We start from the raw sequence: 18,389 nt of genomic DNA, 5'->3' as shown, positions 1-18,389 counted from the left end.
AAAAAAATACAAGTAGCAGCTTTTCTTTTTCAGTATTATAGACCTGATTTAATGGGTAGACGTTGCTTGTAATTAGCATTAGTTATTTACATATAAATGAATACTTATAAAGGTCTTGAAGATCATTGGTTCTCTGACTTGAAGAAAGATTATTTCTTTAAACAGTAGCCCAGTCATGACAAATTATGAATTGATAATGTATGAGTAAATGAGGTTTTACCAAAGAAAATGATCTGTACATACCTAATAAAAATTGTTAAGTATATTACTATATATTCTAACCTAAAACCATTTTATGGCATATTTCTGTATCCTTTCTCTGTAGATTTCAGAAGTTGATTGCAAAGATGCCCTAGAAATGATCTGTAACTTAGAATCTGAGGGTGATGAAAAAAGTGCTCTTGTCTTATGTACTGCATTTTTATCACGTCAGCTTCAACAGGGAGATATGTACTGTGCTTGGTGAGTTGATTTTCTTTTGAAAAGAGAAGGTTTTTAAATAAGATTACAGATAGGTTGTGCAGATAGCTTAAGAACATATTTTTTAAAATCTTTTTAGTGTTACCAAGATAAAAAAGCTTATTTTCAGATACTATATGCTGTGTAAACTGATTATCAAGTAGTTCATATTATAACTTAAAATTTTTTTTCTGTTAAGAGACCACACAATTCCTCAGTATACCAGTAATGATCATATAATGATCAGTTATGACTAGGAAAATTTTAAATGTTGGAAGATGAAAGAAGGGCTTATTTTATTTAATGCTACAATAAAAATGTTTTCAGATTTGGAAGCCACCATTGGTGTATGTATTGTTCTTTTGCATATTGCACACTTTTTGCTATTAATGCATAACTAGGTGCTAGTCATTTATGTGTATAAATATAGTTCATTTACCCACTTACGAGTTGTCATTCTATTACTTCACTAATTCTTCAATACACATTTCTTCATACGGTACATTCCCTAGTGTGCAAACCTGTTACATATATCATCCTTTAGGAGGATACAGATAGCAGGGATAATTACTTGAGTTAAGTCAAAAAACTTAAGATCCGCTGTCTTAAGTTAGTGTTAGCTCACACTGACAATTTATCTGGTCAGTCAACTGTATTGTTAGTCTTCAGTGTTGTACTTGTATTGTGGAAACACAAAAGAAAATTGAGTGTACAGCATTCTGAGATTTAAGAATATTTACCTGAACTGTGAGGGTGAGCTCATGGTAGGAAGTGGCAGTACGGAATTGAGTTGAGATAGAAAAATCAACTCGAAAGCCTGTAAGTAGTTCAGCTGGGGAGTTAAAGTTTCCTGTGGATATGGGGCGAGGTGAAAGAAATGTTTGAAGAGGCTGATAGATAGGGTCAGTGATAATGATGTGTTAAATTAGAAGGGCAGTGAACCAAAAAGAATATTAATTATCCTTTTCATGTATTAACTTTCAAGTTTCAGGAGAGATCAAAGTGGGGAAGTCTTAGAAAAAACTAAAGAGGTGAAAGTGGTCAAGACTAGAGAGACAGATTTTGAAGTCCTCAATATGCAGGTTAAAATCCAGTTAGATGAGCAAGTTACTCAAGTGGATGGTGAAAAGGGCAAAGCTTCTAGGACTGGAAACTGAGGAGCTAGTTGGAAAGGCCTATATGGAGGAGAATACTTGAAACAGCAAAGATTTGTGTGGAAGTTAACTGTGGAGGGCAGAGAGAAATAGGATGATAGGTAAAGGGTGGAAAATTTCTCAGTTCAGTAGGGTTATTTTCTATGAAAAATACAGTGTGATTGCATTTGGAATAAATTTCAAAGTTTATTTTTCAAAGTCTTTTATTTTTTTCACTGCAGTAGCACAGAGCAGTTGTTTTCTTCTGGGTTCTATGTCATCATCGATTCTTAACATTATCTAATAATAAATTATTAGAAGATAAAAATTAAATGCTTTTTAAAAATCATTTTGCCATTGATGCATTTTATATATACACATATTTTGCATTTCTTATTACTTTTAAAGTTCAGATGTGTGTGTATCTTGTTTAAATGTCGGGTATGTATCTTATTTAAATGTCAGGTGCTTTCCTAGTAAAAGGTAGTGAGTGCTGCTTTGAGATTGAAAAATCTTAATAAAATGATAAATCATATCTTGATTTTATTTAATAAGTCTCTAGAAAATTGAGGGTCTTTTTCTTTTAAACTTCATTCCACATATAGCATTAGAATATGAAACTAGTTTTAATTTCAAATGTAATTACTAGACAAAGTTCATGATTTTACATTGCACCTCCAACTTACTTTTTTTTTTTTCTTTTTTTCTTTTTAGGGAACTCACTCTCTTTTGGAGTAAATTACAGCAGAGAGTAGAACCATCTATTCAGGTGTACCTAGAAAGATGTCGTCAACTTTCTTTGTTAACCAAGACAGTATATCACATTTTCTTCCTGATTAAAGTTATTAATTCAGAGGTAAGAATGATCAAGGTATCTTAATTTCAGATGTGTAAATTACACATTTAATATGTGGACTTCCAGTGACTTTTATTTCATTTAATGCTTTGAATATTGATTTTATTAGTCCTTAATTTTACTTGATACAGAGAAACTTAAAAATGCAAATGATAGCCAGGGGCTTGCTCTTAGCCTGAATACAAGCACTGTATACATAATACTCATATTTTATCATTCCACAGTTTTTCTTCTAGGTGTTAACACTGTTTTGATAATTTGGTTCTATATAAATTTAGAAAGTGTAAAAAGAAATACAGTTTCCTTTGCTTGCTGTCTGGCAGATTACAGTATCTAAGATTCCTTCTTCTACAAAAGACCCAGAAATACTTGATGAAATAAAACATTGTTCTTAGTGGTTAGCAGCTTAATTACAAGAATAGTGGGGAATTCCCTAGACTCAAAAAGAAGAGGAACCTCAAAACTGGAGTAGAAACTTTGAGCTGAGGCTAGGGTTCTCCTAACCTGCTGGGGAGTGGGGTGTGTTAGTACTTGGAGCAGCTTAGGGGTTTGAAGTTTTATATCCACATAGGGAAAAGATAAGATATAGCATCTTGGGCCCTTTTTAAGTTGGGGATTTAGAACTGAGTTCCATGTCCCCCACCTCCTTTCCACTAACTTGTAAAGTACTATAATTTCATTGCAAAGTGAACTAGAAAAATATTACTTGAACACAGATGATGGTCGGAAACCTTGTCCAACTGGACTGTGGGTCAGAGAAGGAAAATATTTTCCCAAATAAATTGTAACCGTAGGTCTGCCTTCACACAGATTTAGGGTCCACATTTACCCTACACTGTAACCAGGAATCCCCACATTAGGTGGGTGTCAGGGAAGAAGACCTTTTCCTCTCCCCTTTCCTTCTTAGTTATGTTGGCTCTTCTAAGAATTAAACAGACATGGGGCAGATTAACAGGAAAACACCAAGCAAAAGTTTAATAACATATATACTTGGGAGAGGCCCAAGAAAACGATAAGTAGCTCGCCAAAATGGCCAAAATCCTCACCTTAAATACTGCTCTCAGTTAAAGACAAAGAGAGAATGTTGGGAGTAGCAGTTTGGGCCTTTGGAGCAAAAGGAGGGAGTTCACATGGAAATGGAAAAGCAAGTGCTTGTTGGGTCCTGAAGAAACAAGGAGACACGGTGGACTCTGATCTCCAGGCCCTGCAGTTTCCTCCACTGTGCCCAGCCCATGTTCTTTGCAGATATGTCTGGAAATAGCTCTGTTACAGGAACAGGCCCTTTTTCTAAATTCTTTTAGTCAATAAAGAGGAGTTTTGGGGAATAACAAGAAAAACCTTGTTAGTCTTCTGTTTTTTAAAAATAATCAGCCTAAAATAATCCTCCTGTCAAAGAGACACATTTTGGGGTGGTGGAGTTTGCTCCCCTACATAAGTAATATTTAAAAAGGTAAGGGTGAAGTCCTGGGCTGGTAAATGCCTGGGATCCCTGGCAGAAGCAAATGAAGAACTACTTTGGAGGGACATACCTTCAATACATGATTTCTTTCATAAAGCTCTTCTCAAGATAGGTTCACCATCCAGCTTTACAATGAAAGTGTCAGCCATGGACAGTTTTTGCAGAGACAGCTAACAGTAGAATTAAACTTTTTAAAGGATAAAAAGTATAAATAACATATTTAAAGACATAAATAAGTTAACCATCACTATCTATTAAGCATACAAAACAATCCAACGTGAATGAATTTCAGTAGACAAAACGATGGAATCATTTGCTTGATTCTTTAAATACAGTCTGATAAATCTATGAAATACATATATTTAAAGATATAAAATAAGGAATGAAAGTGTGAAAAAGAGAGGTCCTATAAAATGACCAAGCAGATTTTAAAAAGAGTCAAAAGAACTTTTACAAATACAAAAACATAATCATAGACATGAAAACACTTAACAGATGGATTAAACAGTAGATGAGACAAAATTCTAAAGGGCAATGATAATAGAGATTCCATATGTGTTTCCATTCATTTACTAGCAAAAATCAGAATCCAGCTTTTACAAAACTAATTTGTTTTGTTATAGTAATCGTTGTAGGAATGCATTTGGTTTCCACTTTAAAAGTACACAAAGACAGTTTCCAAAGGTGCTACCACTGCATGGGATGGGATGCCAAACAAACAGGTCTTAGGGATCCTTGAAAGCTAGGATGTAGCATGATATGAAGTATTTGTATGTATAATTTTGTTTTTGAAAGTAGGGACCAAAAGACATTCTTACTGTCTTTGATCTTTTAAGATCTGTATTTGGTCAGTACATACTGCATGTATCTTTTGCTTTTTTTTTCCTCCTGAAATAATTTCTCTTCATTTTCAGGAGTAAAGAACAGGAATGAGCAGTAGAGGAAAGAACAGGAATGTTTGTCTGGTGTGCCTCTTTCCCCTCTGTCCCTCAGAGCTCCCGGAGTTGTTGAGAATTGTTGCCCAGCTACTGACATAATGACTTAGAATAATTATTTCCTTCTTAAACTGTAATTGAGATCTGTAAGGGAAATGGGGCAGATAACTTGGTTCATCATTTGATTTATTTTTTTCTAGACCCCTGCAGTCAAAGAGTTGGAAATATAAAGCCCTACCCTTGAGGATCTCATATTTGCCAAGACACATTGCCAGTTGCTTTGTAATACGTCTTTCTTGACTAGTGGGATATCGAGATTGCTGAGAGGGGAAGAGCACGTGGCTCAGCACAGTCCCTGGTGCAGAGTAGGCACTGAGCGAAGGAAAGAGACGCCCTAACCCGCTTACCTGTGAGTAGGCGCTGACCGAAGGAAGGAGAGGCCCTAACCCGCTTACCTGTGAGTAGGCGCTGAGCGAGGGAAGGAGAGGCCCTAACCCGCTTACCTGTGAGTAGGCGCTGAGCGAGGGAAGGAGAGGCCCTCACCCGCTTACCTGTGAGTAGGCGCTGAGCGAGGGAAGGAGAGGCCCTAACCCGCTTACCTGTGAGTAGGCGCTGAGCGAGGGAAGGAGAGGCCCTAACCCGCTTACCTGTGAGTAGGCGCTGAGCGAGGGAAGGAGAGGCCCTAACCCGCTTACCTGTGAGTAGGCGCTGAGCGAGGGAAGGAGACGCCCTAACCCGCTTACCTGTGAGTAGGCGCTGAGCGAAGGAAGGAGACGCCCTAACCCGCTTACCTGTGAGTAGGCGCTGAGCGAGGGAAGGAGAGGCCCTAACCCGCTTACCTGTGAGTAGGCGCTGAGCGAAGGAAAGAGACGCCCTAACCCGCTTACCTGTGAGTAGGCGCTGAGCGAGGGAAAGAGAGGCCCTAACCCGCTTACCTGTGAGTAGGCGCTGAGCGAAGGAAAGAGACGCCCTAACCCGCTTACCTGTGAGTAGGCGCTGAGCGAAGGAAGGAGAGGGCCTAACCCGCTTACCTGTGAGTAGGCGCTGAGCGAGGGAAGGAGAGGCCCTAACCCGCTTACCTGTGAGTAGGCGCTGAGCGAAGGAAAGAGACGCCCTAACCCACTTACCTGTGAGTAGGCGCTGAGCGAAGGAAGGAGAGGGCCTAACCCGCTTACCTGTGAGTAGGCGCTGAGCGAGGGAAGGAGAGGGCCTAATCATAACCTGTGAGTAGGCGCTGAGCGAAGGAAGGAGAGGCCCTAACCCGCTTACCTGTGAGTAGGCGCTGAGCGAGGGAAGGAGAGGCCCTAACCCGCTTACCTGTCAGTAGGCGCTGAGCGAGGGAAGGAGACGCCCTAACCCGCTTACCTGTGAGTAGGCGCTGAGCGAGGGAAGGAGAGGCCCTAACCCGCTTACCTGTGAGTAGGCGCTGAGCGAGGGAAGGAGAGGCCCTAACCCGCTTACCTGTGAGTAGGCGCTGAGCGAGGGAAGGAGACGCCCTAACCCACTTACCTGTGAGTAGGCGCTGAGCGAGGGAAGGAGAGGGCCTAATCATAACCTGTGAGTAGGCGCTGAGCGAAGGAAGGAGAGGCCCTAACCCGCTTACCTGTGAGTAGTGCTGAGTGAGGGACGGAGAGGCCCTAACCCGCTTAGCTGTGAGTAGGCGCTGAGCAAAGGAAGAGGAAGCCCCTAACCCGCTTACCTGTGAGTAGGCGCTGAGCGAAGGAAGGAGAGGGCCTAACCCGCTTACCTGTGAGTAGGCGCTGAGCGAGGGAAGGAGAGGCCCTAACCCGCTTACCTGTGAGTAGGCGCTGAGCGAGGGAAGGAGAGGCCCTAACCCGCTTACCTGTGAGTAGGCGCTGAGCGAGGGAAGGAGACGCCCTAACCCGCTTACCTGTGAGTAGGCGCTGAGCGAAGGAAGGAGAGGGCCTAATCATAACCTGTGAGTAGGCGCTGAGCGAAGGAAGGAGAGGCCCTAACCCGCTTACCTGTGAGTAGTGCTGAGCGAGGGACGGAGAGGCCCTAACCCACTTACCTGTGAGTAGGCGCTGAGCAAAGGAAGAGGAAGCCCCTAACCTGCTTACCTGTGAGTAGGTGCTGAGTGAAGGAAGGAGAGGCCCTAACCCGCTTACCTGTGAGTAGGCGCTGAGTGAAGGAAGGAGAGGGCCCTAATCTGCTTACCTGTTAGACTCGCACGTGGTGTTGGCCAGACACAGTTCCTAGTAACCCAAGAGACATGAAACGCAGCATGAAGAAAAGGCAGTTTTCTCCTCTCTTCACTCCTCATGAGGTGCGTCTGAGCGCCACGTGTGTGATTTTTTTCCCACACTAAGCACTCCTCTGATTCTCCAGATGCCATTCCAGTGCTCTGTAATTTAACTCAGTTCTTACGCTGTCCACCTAGCTCTCTCTCGACTCAGCTCTAAAGATAGTTGTCATATAACCAGTTCATGAATTGAACATTACCCATAAACTTAATCTTCAGTCACACATATACAGACCGAAAAAAAACTCACAAGAACAAAAATTTTGACACTGTTTCTTGTTGGCCTTCTTTGATAAGGTTTCAGGCTGATTTACAACATGAAGATGGCCAGTCCAGTTTCTCAGCCTGTTTCACTCGCTGTCCTCTTGGCCCACAAATCTAAGCTTCCCTTTTAGTGAAATATTTTGTTTCCTTCTTAACCTGTGAAAATACAAATCCTCTCAGCTCTTTTGAACTTCTTTTGACTTCCTTGCCCTTTGGTGTAAAGCACACATATTTCATTCCCTTGAATGTGGCCACATCTTGTGACTGGCTTATTTCTCATTTATTTGTTGTCTTTTAGCCTCTTAAAATATATTTTTATCTCTTCATATATTTTTCAAATGACTCTTACCTTTGTTACTGCTATATTATCATAATAGTTCAAGATGCTAATTCAAAAGGATAAAAGGTTTGTTGTGTCTCCTGCTACTCCTAATTCTTAGGATGTTCCAGTCATAAGGTAGGTGATTTGGCATTCAATTTTGGGCTTCCCTTGTGGCTCAGCCGGTAGAGAATCCTGCAATGCAGGAGACCTGGGTTCAATCCCTGGGTTGCGAAGCTCCCCTAGAGAAGGGAAAGGCTACCCAACTCCAATATCCTGGCCTGGAGAATTCCATGGGGTTGCAAAGAGTCGGACATGACTGAGCGACTTTCACTTCATTTCACTTCACTTCACTTTATGATTGAATTAGGATTCCCTTTAAAAAAAACTTTATTCTCAAATATGAGAATCTCTTTTCATTGCTAATGAGTTAGGAATTATGGGGACATTCTCAGTTTTATAACTAAACTAAGAGGGTTGTTGTTTCAGAAGGATTGTAAATACAAACTTAGGAAATGAAATTTATGATAAAGTTAACGACATTTCTTGATCACTTACTATATGCCAAAGATGATACTTTAGATGCATGATATCTATTAATGTTCACAACAGTTTCATTAAGTTTTAAGTGTTGTTTTGATCTCTTATTTTATATTGTGATGTGAAAGATCAGAAAAGTTAAATAGCATCCAAGTTTGTCTGGCCATTACATGATTTTATACTCATGTCTTAGCTACCAACATTTATGTTTTTTCTGCTATTCTCTGCAGCTCATTTCACACACACACACAGCCACAGTGCTTGGGAGGGGTTATTTTCATAGATGGGCTATTGCAAAATTTGAGAAAACAAACCTCAGTTTTAAAATTACTAAATTTACAAATCTGTGTTGATGAGTGTAAATTAAGGTAACATTTCTTGCTTGCTTCTTCACAGACTGAAGGAGCTGGACTTGCCACTTGTATAGAGTTATGCGTAAAAGCTCTTCGCCTGGAATCTACAGAAAATACTGAAGTGAAAATATCTATCTGCAAGACCATTTCATGCTTGTTGCCTGATGATCTGGAAGTTAAACGTGCTTGTCAACTGAGTGAATTTCTCATTGAGCCTACGGTAGATGCGTATTATGCTGTGGAAATGCTGTATAACCAGCCAGACCAGAAGTACGATGAGGAGAATCTTCCAATACCAAATTCCTTACGCTGCGAGCTCTTGCTTGTGCTGAAAACTCAGTGGCCCTTTGATCCAGAATTCTGGGATTGGAAGACTTTAAAACGGCAGTGTCTTGCGTTAATGGGAGAGGAAGCATCCATCGTGTCTTCAATAGATGAATTAAATGACAGTGAGGTTTATGAGAAAGCAGCAGACTACCAGGAGGAGAGTAAAGACACTGCTGTGAACGGTGGAATCGGTGCTAACCCTGGCCTCCTCAGAGACGCTTGTGATGAAAAGCAGAAAAAGAGAGAGATAAAGCAGTTGAGAGAGAGGGGGTTCATATCGGCCCGGTTCAGGAACTGGCAGGCCTACATGCAGTACTGTGTGCTTTGTGACAAGGAGTTCCTCGGCCACCGGATCGTGCGGCACGCTCAGAAACATTTCAAGGACGGGGTTTACAGTTGCCCCATTTGTGCAAAGAGCTTTAGCTCTAAAGAGACCTTCGTCCCTCATGTCACGTTGCATGTTAAACAGTCAAGCAAAGAGAGGCTGGCAGCTATGAAACCATTAAGAAGGCTGGGAAGGCCTCCTAAGATCACAACTACCAACGAGAATCAGAAGACGAGTGCTGTGGCCAAGCAGGAGCAGCGGCCGATCAAGAAGAACAGCCTCTACTCCGCGGACTTCATCGTGTTCAACGACAGTGACGGCTCAGACGGCGACACTGATGACAGAGACAGGTCTTACGAGCCAGCGGCGGTCCCAGTCCAGAAACCAGTGCCTGTTAACGAGTTCAATTGCCCTGTCACATTTTGTAAAAAGGGCTTTAAGTACTTTAAAAATTTAATTGCTCACGTAAAGGGACATAAGGATAATGAAGATGCCAAGCGCTTTCTTGAAATGCAAAGCAAAAAAGTTATTTGCCAGTATTGCAGGCGGCATTTTGTAAGTGTTACTCACCTGAATGACCACCTACAGATGCACTGTGGCAGCAAGCCGTACATCTGTATACAGATGAAGTGCAGGGCCGGCTTTAACAGCTACGCAGAGCTCTTAACCCACCGCAAGGAGCACCCGGTCTTCAGGGCCAAGTGCATGTTTCCTCGATGCGGCCGGATTTTCTCAGAAGCTTACTTACTGTACGACCATGAAGCGCAGCATTATAACACCTACACATGTAAGTTCACAGGTTGTGGTAAAGTTTACCGTTCTCAGAGTGAGCTTGAAAAGCATCTGGAAGATCACAGTACTCCTGAAAAAGTGCTGCCTCCTGAAGACCAACTTGATTCAGCCAGAGATTCTGTTCAGCCTTCCAGAGTGAGTCAGAGTACAGAAGGGAACTCTGAGAAAGAAAGGGCCATGCTTCCTTCAGAAAATAGTGTTGAAAACACCATCCCAGCTGATAGAAGTGATGCTTGTGATAAAAGCAAGGCAGAATCACCTGTGAGCAAACAAGACCAGATTTCTGCTTCGGAGCTCGGGCAGACTGATGGAGCACTGCCAGATGGTTTAGGAACCACGGCTCCCACTCCTCTGCTTCAGGCCGGTGAGGTAGCTGTGTCCATTAAAGTGTCCCTCAATCAGGGGGTCGAGGAGAGCTCTGGAAAGCAAGAAAACTCAGCTATAGAAAGCACTGGTGAATCACTGGTCACAAACTTACATACACCAGTTGAAAATGCTTGTAATGATTTGTGTCACACAGATTTCCAGGAGAGAAAGGAACAGGATTGTTTTCATGAAACCCAGATTACTCAGAATTCTTTAGTGGCCTCAGAAGCCCTCAAGATAGACGGCATGACCACGCAAAACTTAGAAAGACAAGTGAGCAACCTGATGACCTTTTCTGTGCAAAACCAGGCAGGGTTTCAAAACAGTTTACCAACTCCCAAGTTTGAATGTGGAGGTAACGTTAAAACATCATCCAGTCTTTATAGTTTACCTCTGAAGACGCTGGAAAGTATCACATTTGTTCCACCACAGCCCAACCTCAGTACTTCTTTAGGAACTCCGTCAGTGCCTCCAAAAGCGCCAGTTCAGAAATTCAGTTGCCAGGTTGAGGGATGTACTCGAACTTATAACTCTTCACAGAGTATTGGGAAACACATGAAGACAGCACACCCCGACCAGTATGCAGCATTCAAAATGCAACGCAAAAGCAAAAGGGGTCAGAAAGCTAACAATTTAAATACACCAAATAATGGAAAGTTTGTTTATTTTTTGCCATCGCAGATGAGCAGCTCTAATAACGCATTTTTTACACCACAGACCAAAGCCAGCGGGACTCCTGCTTGTTCTGATCAGTTGCAGCATGTCGCATCATCCATTTTCCCAGCTCATTTAGCAAGGGTGTCAGCTCCACTGTTGCCCTCGGTGGAAAGTGTCATAAATCCAAATATACCTTCTCAGGATAAGAATGAACAGGGTGGTGGTCTGTTATGTTCCCAGATGGAGAATTTATCTAGCACCACCTTGCCAGCACAAATGGAAGACCTAACCAAAACGGTTTTGCCTTTGAATATTGACAGTGGCTCAGACCCTTTTCTTCCATTACCTGCAGAAAGCAGCTCCGTGTCTCTCTTCCCTTCACCAGCAGACAGTGGGAATAACTCCGTTTTCTCCCAACTGGAAAATAATACAAATCATTTTTCTTCGCAGATCGAAGGAAACACCAGTTCCTCCTTTCTAAAGGGAGGGAATGGTGAGAATGCAGTTTTTCCTTCACAAGTCAGTGTTGCAGATGACTTCAGTGGCACTGGTGCCCAACAGCCTGGACCGGAAAAAGTGAAGAAAGACCGCGGGCGGGGCCCCAGTGGGAAGGAAAGAAAACCCAAGCACAACAAAAGGGCCAAATGGCCGGCGATCATTAGAGATGGGAAGTTTATCTGTAGCAGGTGTTACAGGGCTTTCACCAACCCCCGATCTCTGGGTGGGCACTTGTCTAAGCGATCTTACTGTAAACCACTCGATGGGGCAGAAATTGCTCAAGAACTTCTACAGAATAATGGGCAGCCTTCTCTTCTTGCCAGCATGATTCTCTCTACAAATGCAGTAAACTTGCAGCAGCCACAACAGTCTACATTCAATCCAGAAGCATGTTTTAAAGATCCGTCATTCCTGCAACTTCTTGCTGCTGAAAACCGCTCCTCAACATTTTTACCAAATACATTTCCTCGGACTGGTGTGACTAGCTTTAATACAAGTGTTAGTCAGGAGGGGAGCGAAATCATCAAGCAGGCTTTGGAAACGGCTGGTATCCCCAGTACGTTTGAGGGCGCCGATGCGCTCCCTCACGTCCCCACAGGCTGTGTCTCCGACGCAGCACAGGTGAACGCGACAGTGATACCAAACCCACCTGTGCCAACGCTGCTGCAGACCGTGTGCCACCCGAGCCCCCTGCTGACAGGCCAGAACGGGACCCCAAACCCCAAAGCCTCCTCCATGGAGGAGTGCAGCAGCTTGCCTGTTTTCCCAACAAACGACTTATTGCTGAAGACTGTTGAAAATGGTTTGTGTTCTGGTTCATTCCCTAGTTCTAGCGGGCCATCACAAAATTTTACCGGTAGCAGTTCACATGTTTCAGTTATAAGTGGTCCTCAGAACACAAGGTCTAGTCATTTAAATAAGAAAGGAAACAGTGCTTCTAAGAGAAGAAAGAAAGTTACTCCTCCACTAATTGCCCCTAATACTCCCCAAAACTTGGTAACAAGTGACTTGACAGCAATGGGACTTATAGCAAAGAGCATTGAGATACCAACTACTAACCTTCATTCCACTGTAATTCCCAATTGTGAACCTCAGGTTTTGGTGGAAAATCTAACACAGAAATTAAATAATGTTGACAATCAGTTGTTTATGACTGATGTGAAAGAAAACTTCAAAACCAGTCTGGAGTCCCATACAGTGTTAGCTCCTTTAACATTAAAAACTGAAAATGGTGATTCCCAAATGATGGCTTTGAATTCATGCACACCTTCAATAAATTCTGATTTGCAGATCTCTGAAGACAATGTCATACAAAACTTTGAAAAGACTCTTGAAATTATTAAAAGTGCTATGAATTCTCAAATACTTGAGGTAAAAAATGGATCTCAGGGTATTGGTGAAACATCACAGAATGCTCAAATAAATTATAACATTCAGCTTCCTTCAGTAAACACTGTACAAAATAACAAGTTATCTGAGTCATCTCAGTTTCCCTCCTTCATAGGTGTCATGCCAACAAAAAGTAGCATTCCTCAGTCTGAAGTATTACGTAAGGAGGATCAAATGCAGGAGATTTTAGAAGGCTTACAGAAATTAAAATTAGAAAATGACCTGTCCACTCCAGCACCCCAGTGTGTGCTGATAAATACATCAGTGACACTGACTCCTACTCCTGTGAAATCAATTTCAAATGTCACAGTTGTTCAGCCAGTTTCTGAAATTATAAGCAACATTCAGTTTAATGACAGAGTTAATAAACCCTTTGTGTGTCAAAACCAAGGGTGCAATTACAGTGCTATGACAAAAGATGCACTATTTAAGCACTACGGGAAAATTCATCAGTACACTCCAGAGATGATTCTTGAAATTAAGAAGAATCAGCTGAAATTTGCTCCATTTAAATGTGTAGTACCTACATGTACAAAGACATTTACAAGAAACTCTAATCTTCGGGCACACTGTCAGTTGGTACATCATTTTACAACAGAAGAAATGGTCAAATTAAAAATAAAAAGACCTTATGGAAGAAAATCTCAGAGTGAAAATTCATCAGCCCCACGAATTACACAAGTAAAAAGACAGCTAGCTCTGACAGAGGAAAATAAAAGGGAATCCCAGCCTGCTCTGGGATTGGGAGCAATGAAAGAAAACACCCTCAGTAGTATAGCAGCGATCCCAGAAAAGCAACTTCTAGAAAAAAAAAGTCCTGAAAAAACAGAAAGTTCTTCTCAAGTGACTGCAATTACTTCAGAACAGTGTAATACAAATCCTCTCACAAATGTGCAAACCAAAGGACGGAAAGTTAGGAGACATAAAAAGGAAAAGGAGGAGCGGAAACGCAAGAAGCCGGTTTCTCAGTCTCCTGAGTGTCCCACGAGATACAGTCCCTACAGACCTTACCGCTGTGTTCATCAGGGCTGCTTTGCCGCCTTCACGATACAGCAGAACCTAATTCTGCATTACCAGGCTGTGCACAAATCAGATCTGCCTGCATTTTCTGCAGAGGTTGAAGAAGAGAGCGAAGCTGGTAAAGAGAGTGAAGAAATTGAGACGAAACAAACTGTGAAAGAATTTCGATGTCAGGTGAGTGACTGTTCCCGAATTTTCCAAGCAATTACTGGCCTAATACAACACTACATGAAGCTTCACGAGATGTCGCCTGAAGAAATTGAAAGTATGACCGCTTCTGTGGATGTTGGGAAATTTCCATGTGATCAGTCAGAGTGTAAATCTTCATTTACAACATATTTGAACTATGTTGTTCATCTTGAGGCAGATCATGGAATCGGGGCCAGGGGAAGTAAAACTGAAGAAGATGGCATATACAAATGTGATTGTGAAGGCTGTGACCGAATATATGCAACCCGGTCTAATCTCCTCCGACACATTTTTAATAAGCATAATGACAAGCATAAAGCTCATCTCATTCGGCCACGAAGATTAACACCTGGTCAGGAAAATATGTCAAGCAAAGCAAACCAAGAAAAAACAAAATCTAAACACCGGGGGACAAAATACAGATCTGGAAGGGAAGGAGTCAAAATGCCTAAGACCAAACGAAAGAAAAAATATAATTTGGAAAACAAGACTGCAAAGATTGTGCAGATTGAAGAAAATAAGCCTTACTCCCTGAAACGTGGAAAGCATGTATATTCTATAAAGGCTAGAAATGATGCCTTGTCTGAGTGTACGAGCAGATTTGTTACCCAGTATCCATGTATGATAAAGGGGTGTACATCAGTTGTTACAAGTGAAAGCAATATAATCAGACATTATAAGTGCCATAAGTTATCTAAGGCATTTACATCACAACACCGCAATCTCCTCATTGTCTTCAAACGGTGTTGCAGCTCTCAGTTAAAGGAAACTTCTGAGCAAGAAGTTGAAAAGACTGGTGTGAAGGATTCTGACACAGGTGTATCAGAGAGCAATGATAATGCAAGAACAGCTGTAGTTCCACAGAAGGAAGTTGTGAAAAATGAAAAAGATGAAGTGGATGAACTAACAGAATTATTTATTACCAAATTAATAAATGAAGACAACACAAGTACGGAGACCCAGCCTCAGACCTCTTCAAATGTAAGTAATGATTTTAAGGAAAATAACCCCTGCCAGTCAGAAAAACAAAAAACAAGTAATTTGAAGAGAGTTAATAAAGAAAAAAATGTCTCCCAAAATAAAAAGAGAAAAGTTGAAAAGGCGGAAGCAGCCCCGGCAGTTGAGTTAGGTAGTGCACGTAAGGAAGAGGAGACTGCTGTCGCCATTCAAACCACTGAGGAGCACCCTGCGTCCTTTGACTGGAGCTCCTTTAAACCAATGGGGTTTGAGGTATCCTTTCTCAAATTCCTGGAGGAGTCTGCAGTGAAACAGAAGAAAAGTACCGACAAAGATCATCCCAATAGTGGGAGTAAAAAAGGATCCCATTCAAATTCAAGGAAAAATGTCGACAAGACTGCTGTGACTAGTGGAAATCATATATGTTCTTGTAAAGAAAGTGAAACTTTTGTACAGTTTGCCAATCCAACACAGCTTCAGTGCAGTGAGAATGTAAAAATTGTTCTAGACAAGACTCTGAAAGATTGCACTGAGCTTGTCTTAAAGCAGCTTCAGGAAATGAAACCTACCGTCAGTCTGAAAAAACTTGAAGTGCATTCAAATGATCCAGATGTATCTGCTCTGAAAGACGTGGGTGTGGGCAAAGCCACAGGGAGAGGGCAGTACTGATAACCGGTGTGCTGTAAATGCATTATTTACAGTTTTATTTTAAATAGGAAGCCATCAAGCATGCTAAAATTGTGAAGCTTTTTCGTTATTTTTTGTTGTTGCTGACATGAATTAACCTGGCCAAAAAAGAAAAAAAAAAAAAAAACATGGCATTTTGTCATGTAAAATTTTTTTTATCCCTATGGGACTTGAGGAACAGAATCCATACTTCAGTTACTGTAAATAGTTGAGCTAAACCTCAAATTTCTATCAGCCAGTTGCCCTTTTCATGAACTAAACTGAGTTATCTGTGTGATTGATTTGTCTCACAAGGTCACTGCTCATCTGTAACAGTACTCTTTGTTTGTAGATACCTTTTTTTGTATATATTTATTATTGTAAATCATTTGCTGCCACCAGCAGTGTGTAAGTCTAAACTATTAAATGACACATTTATATTTGGAATTTTAATTTTTAACCAAGTGATCAAGTTTTTAAAACTGTTCTTTTATTGTTTTAAGAATTTTTTGAACTGAAAACTAGAAACTCTGCCATAGTTCATTGATTTTTTTACATAAAACATTTATTTACAAGATGATCTCCAAAAAAAATTTACTTTTCACAAAGTAGGCTCATTATATCAACAACTTGCTCTACTTTGTAAATTTACCTTCCAGGATTTTTTGGGTGGTATACATGTGAAATTAAAACAGATTGTTTAGGAATTTCCTATAGCTACATTTTTTTTTTCGAAGCTTTTAATTGGATATAGTTACTATGATTCCATGAAATATAATGGAAATGTGAATAAAGGATTTCCTACATCAAAGATTTTAAACATTTCGTATTTAAAAAAAAAATCCTTTGTGAATGTGATAGAAACTAGTAGTGTGGAGCAGTGTAAATATTTGAGGTGGTGATTTGTGAAGTAGCCCAGTATTGCCTTAAATAAAATCACATTTCATTTCTTGTTTTATACATGTGATCTTATAAAGGTTTTGTCCCCCCCCCCCCCCCATTTTCTGAGATTTATAGATTGGTGTATAGCTTTAAACTGTATAAACTTTTGTGGAAAGATTTTTTTAAACATTTTTATAAATCTTAAAATTGGTATCATCAAAGTGAGCCCATCTTGTGTTTATAAAATGCAAGAGTTCCTTAAACATTTATAATTACATAGATAAAACACTTTCTATAAGGAAGTTGGATGTTTTGATTTTACTGTTTATAGATGTTAGATTGTACAGATTTGTCTGTATTTTCCTGCCATATCTAATGATACTTTTTTCATTAGATTGGTCTTCCAGAGCAGTATTAGTTGTTATAATTGATTATTTTGATTATTCAGTATATAGTTAGCTCTTATAGTTTAGCTTTATTCACCATATTTATACTGTGGATTTACGGTCAGAGATAGAGGTTATTTCAGGAGAGTTTATGAACCTTCCTTTGAAGTCCAAGTAAAATCAGTACTGGAAACAAAAGAAAGCATCCTTTCAAATTTACTTTTGTTTCTATCTGCCATGAATAGTAACATTGATTTTTTACTTTGTTTGTTATAAACCAGTTACATTCACAATATTATTTGCCTGAGATATTGATGATATTGTGATATGAAAATGTGTATATTCCCTGTGCAACATCAGACTTGCAGGAAAAATGAAGCACTTAATATTAACTGAAATTGCTGGTACTCTGAATAAATAAGCATGGTCAAGGAGTGAATTATTTTCTTTTGGGAAATATTTTTTTAAGTTTTATTATTAAAGTATTATAGTTTTATTTTTAGGGCCGAATGGGGTATATGGAATAGTTGGTTTCACCTCCTTAAGGTTTATTACCAATATGCATAAAACTTGACACATTAAAATCTCTACCCTTTGGTAAGCCCACTGTTATTTATTAAAATAAAAATTGTTCTTATGGGTGATTAATACATGTTTTTTTTTCTAAATTAATAGTAACTTAACTTTGAATAATTTTAATATTAAATTTTTGTCAACAATTGAATGTTTCCTACAGTTTTCTTAGAAGTTGACCTAACTCTTAAAGGTAGGAATTTGGCAAACTGCTCTATAGTACAGCAGCAGATAGGCTTACTTCTGATGAATGTAGTGATGAGCCTGTTAAGGGAAAATGCCAATGTATTGGGGCTTTTCTTTTGCTTATTAGCTTAAGAAAATTAACCACTAGACGTTTCTGTAATTGTTCTCCTACGTGTCGGGGGGGAGATTTGCCAACATTGAGTTAATTTTTTTTATATTCCAGGTACTGTATGCTAAAAGTAATTATGGAATAGTGGGCTTTTTAGCATGGAACAGAAAAATCAAATTATGGTATAAAATAAATGATGAATTTATAGAACAACAGCATGTTGGTAAAATTTGATACGGAATGTAATGCCTAAGTATTAAAAAAAGAATCAAAAAGTATATATTTTTCATGGTATGCTTTTCCTCAATCCCTGTGAGATACTTCCTTCCCACAGTGTACATTTGCCTAAGGTGTCATCTTCTGAAAAGTGGATTTTTTTTTCCCCTCTTCTAAACCCAGAGAATTTGAATCTTACCAGTCAGAACATGTTATTCAAAATACATCAAGTTACGTGAAGTGTAACATTTTGAGAATTTTCCAGCAATG

The 18,389-nt window shown here is 40.1% G+C and overlaps 1 protein-coding gene across 4 annotated transcripts in view; it reads left to right on the top strand.

Moving 5' to 3' along the window:
* ZNF292 (zinc finger protein 292) overlaps positions 1 to 18,116 on the top strand; it is a 97,464-nt gene extending 79,348 nt beyond the window's left edge. For 3 of the 4 annotated variants that reach the window (XM_065911288.1, XM_065911290.1, XM_065911291.1), the window contains 3 exons: positions 326 to 462; positions 2,307 to 2,448; positions 8,625 to 18,116. In XM_065911288.1, coding sequence (XP_065767360.1) covers positions 326 to 462; positions 2,307 to 2,448; positions 8,625 to 15,770 — 7,425 coding nt within the window. In that variant the 3' untranslated portion in view covers positions 15,771 to 18,116. Of the gene's footprint in view, positions 1 to 325; positions 463 to 2,306; positions 2,449 to 6,901; positions 6,934 to 6,981 lie in introns of those variants that run through there. The other variant, XM_065911292.1, reaches the window with a different exon arrangement.
* Positions 18,117 to 18,389: the final 273 nt, after the last annotated feature.

The sequence above is a fragment of the Muntiacus reevesi genome, chromosome 19, assembly GCF_963930625.1.
Source record: "Muntiacus reevesi chromosome 19, mMunRee1.1, whole genome shotgun sequence".
In the NCBI taxonomy this organism is placed as follows: domain Eukaryota; kingdom Metazoa; phylum Chordata; class Mammalia; order Artiodactyla; family Cervidae; genus Muntiacus; species Muntiacus reevesi.
Note: the sequence above shows the minus strand (reverse complement) of the source record. Positions and strands in the feature narration are given on the sequence as shown.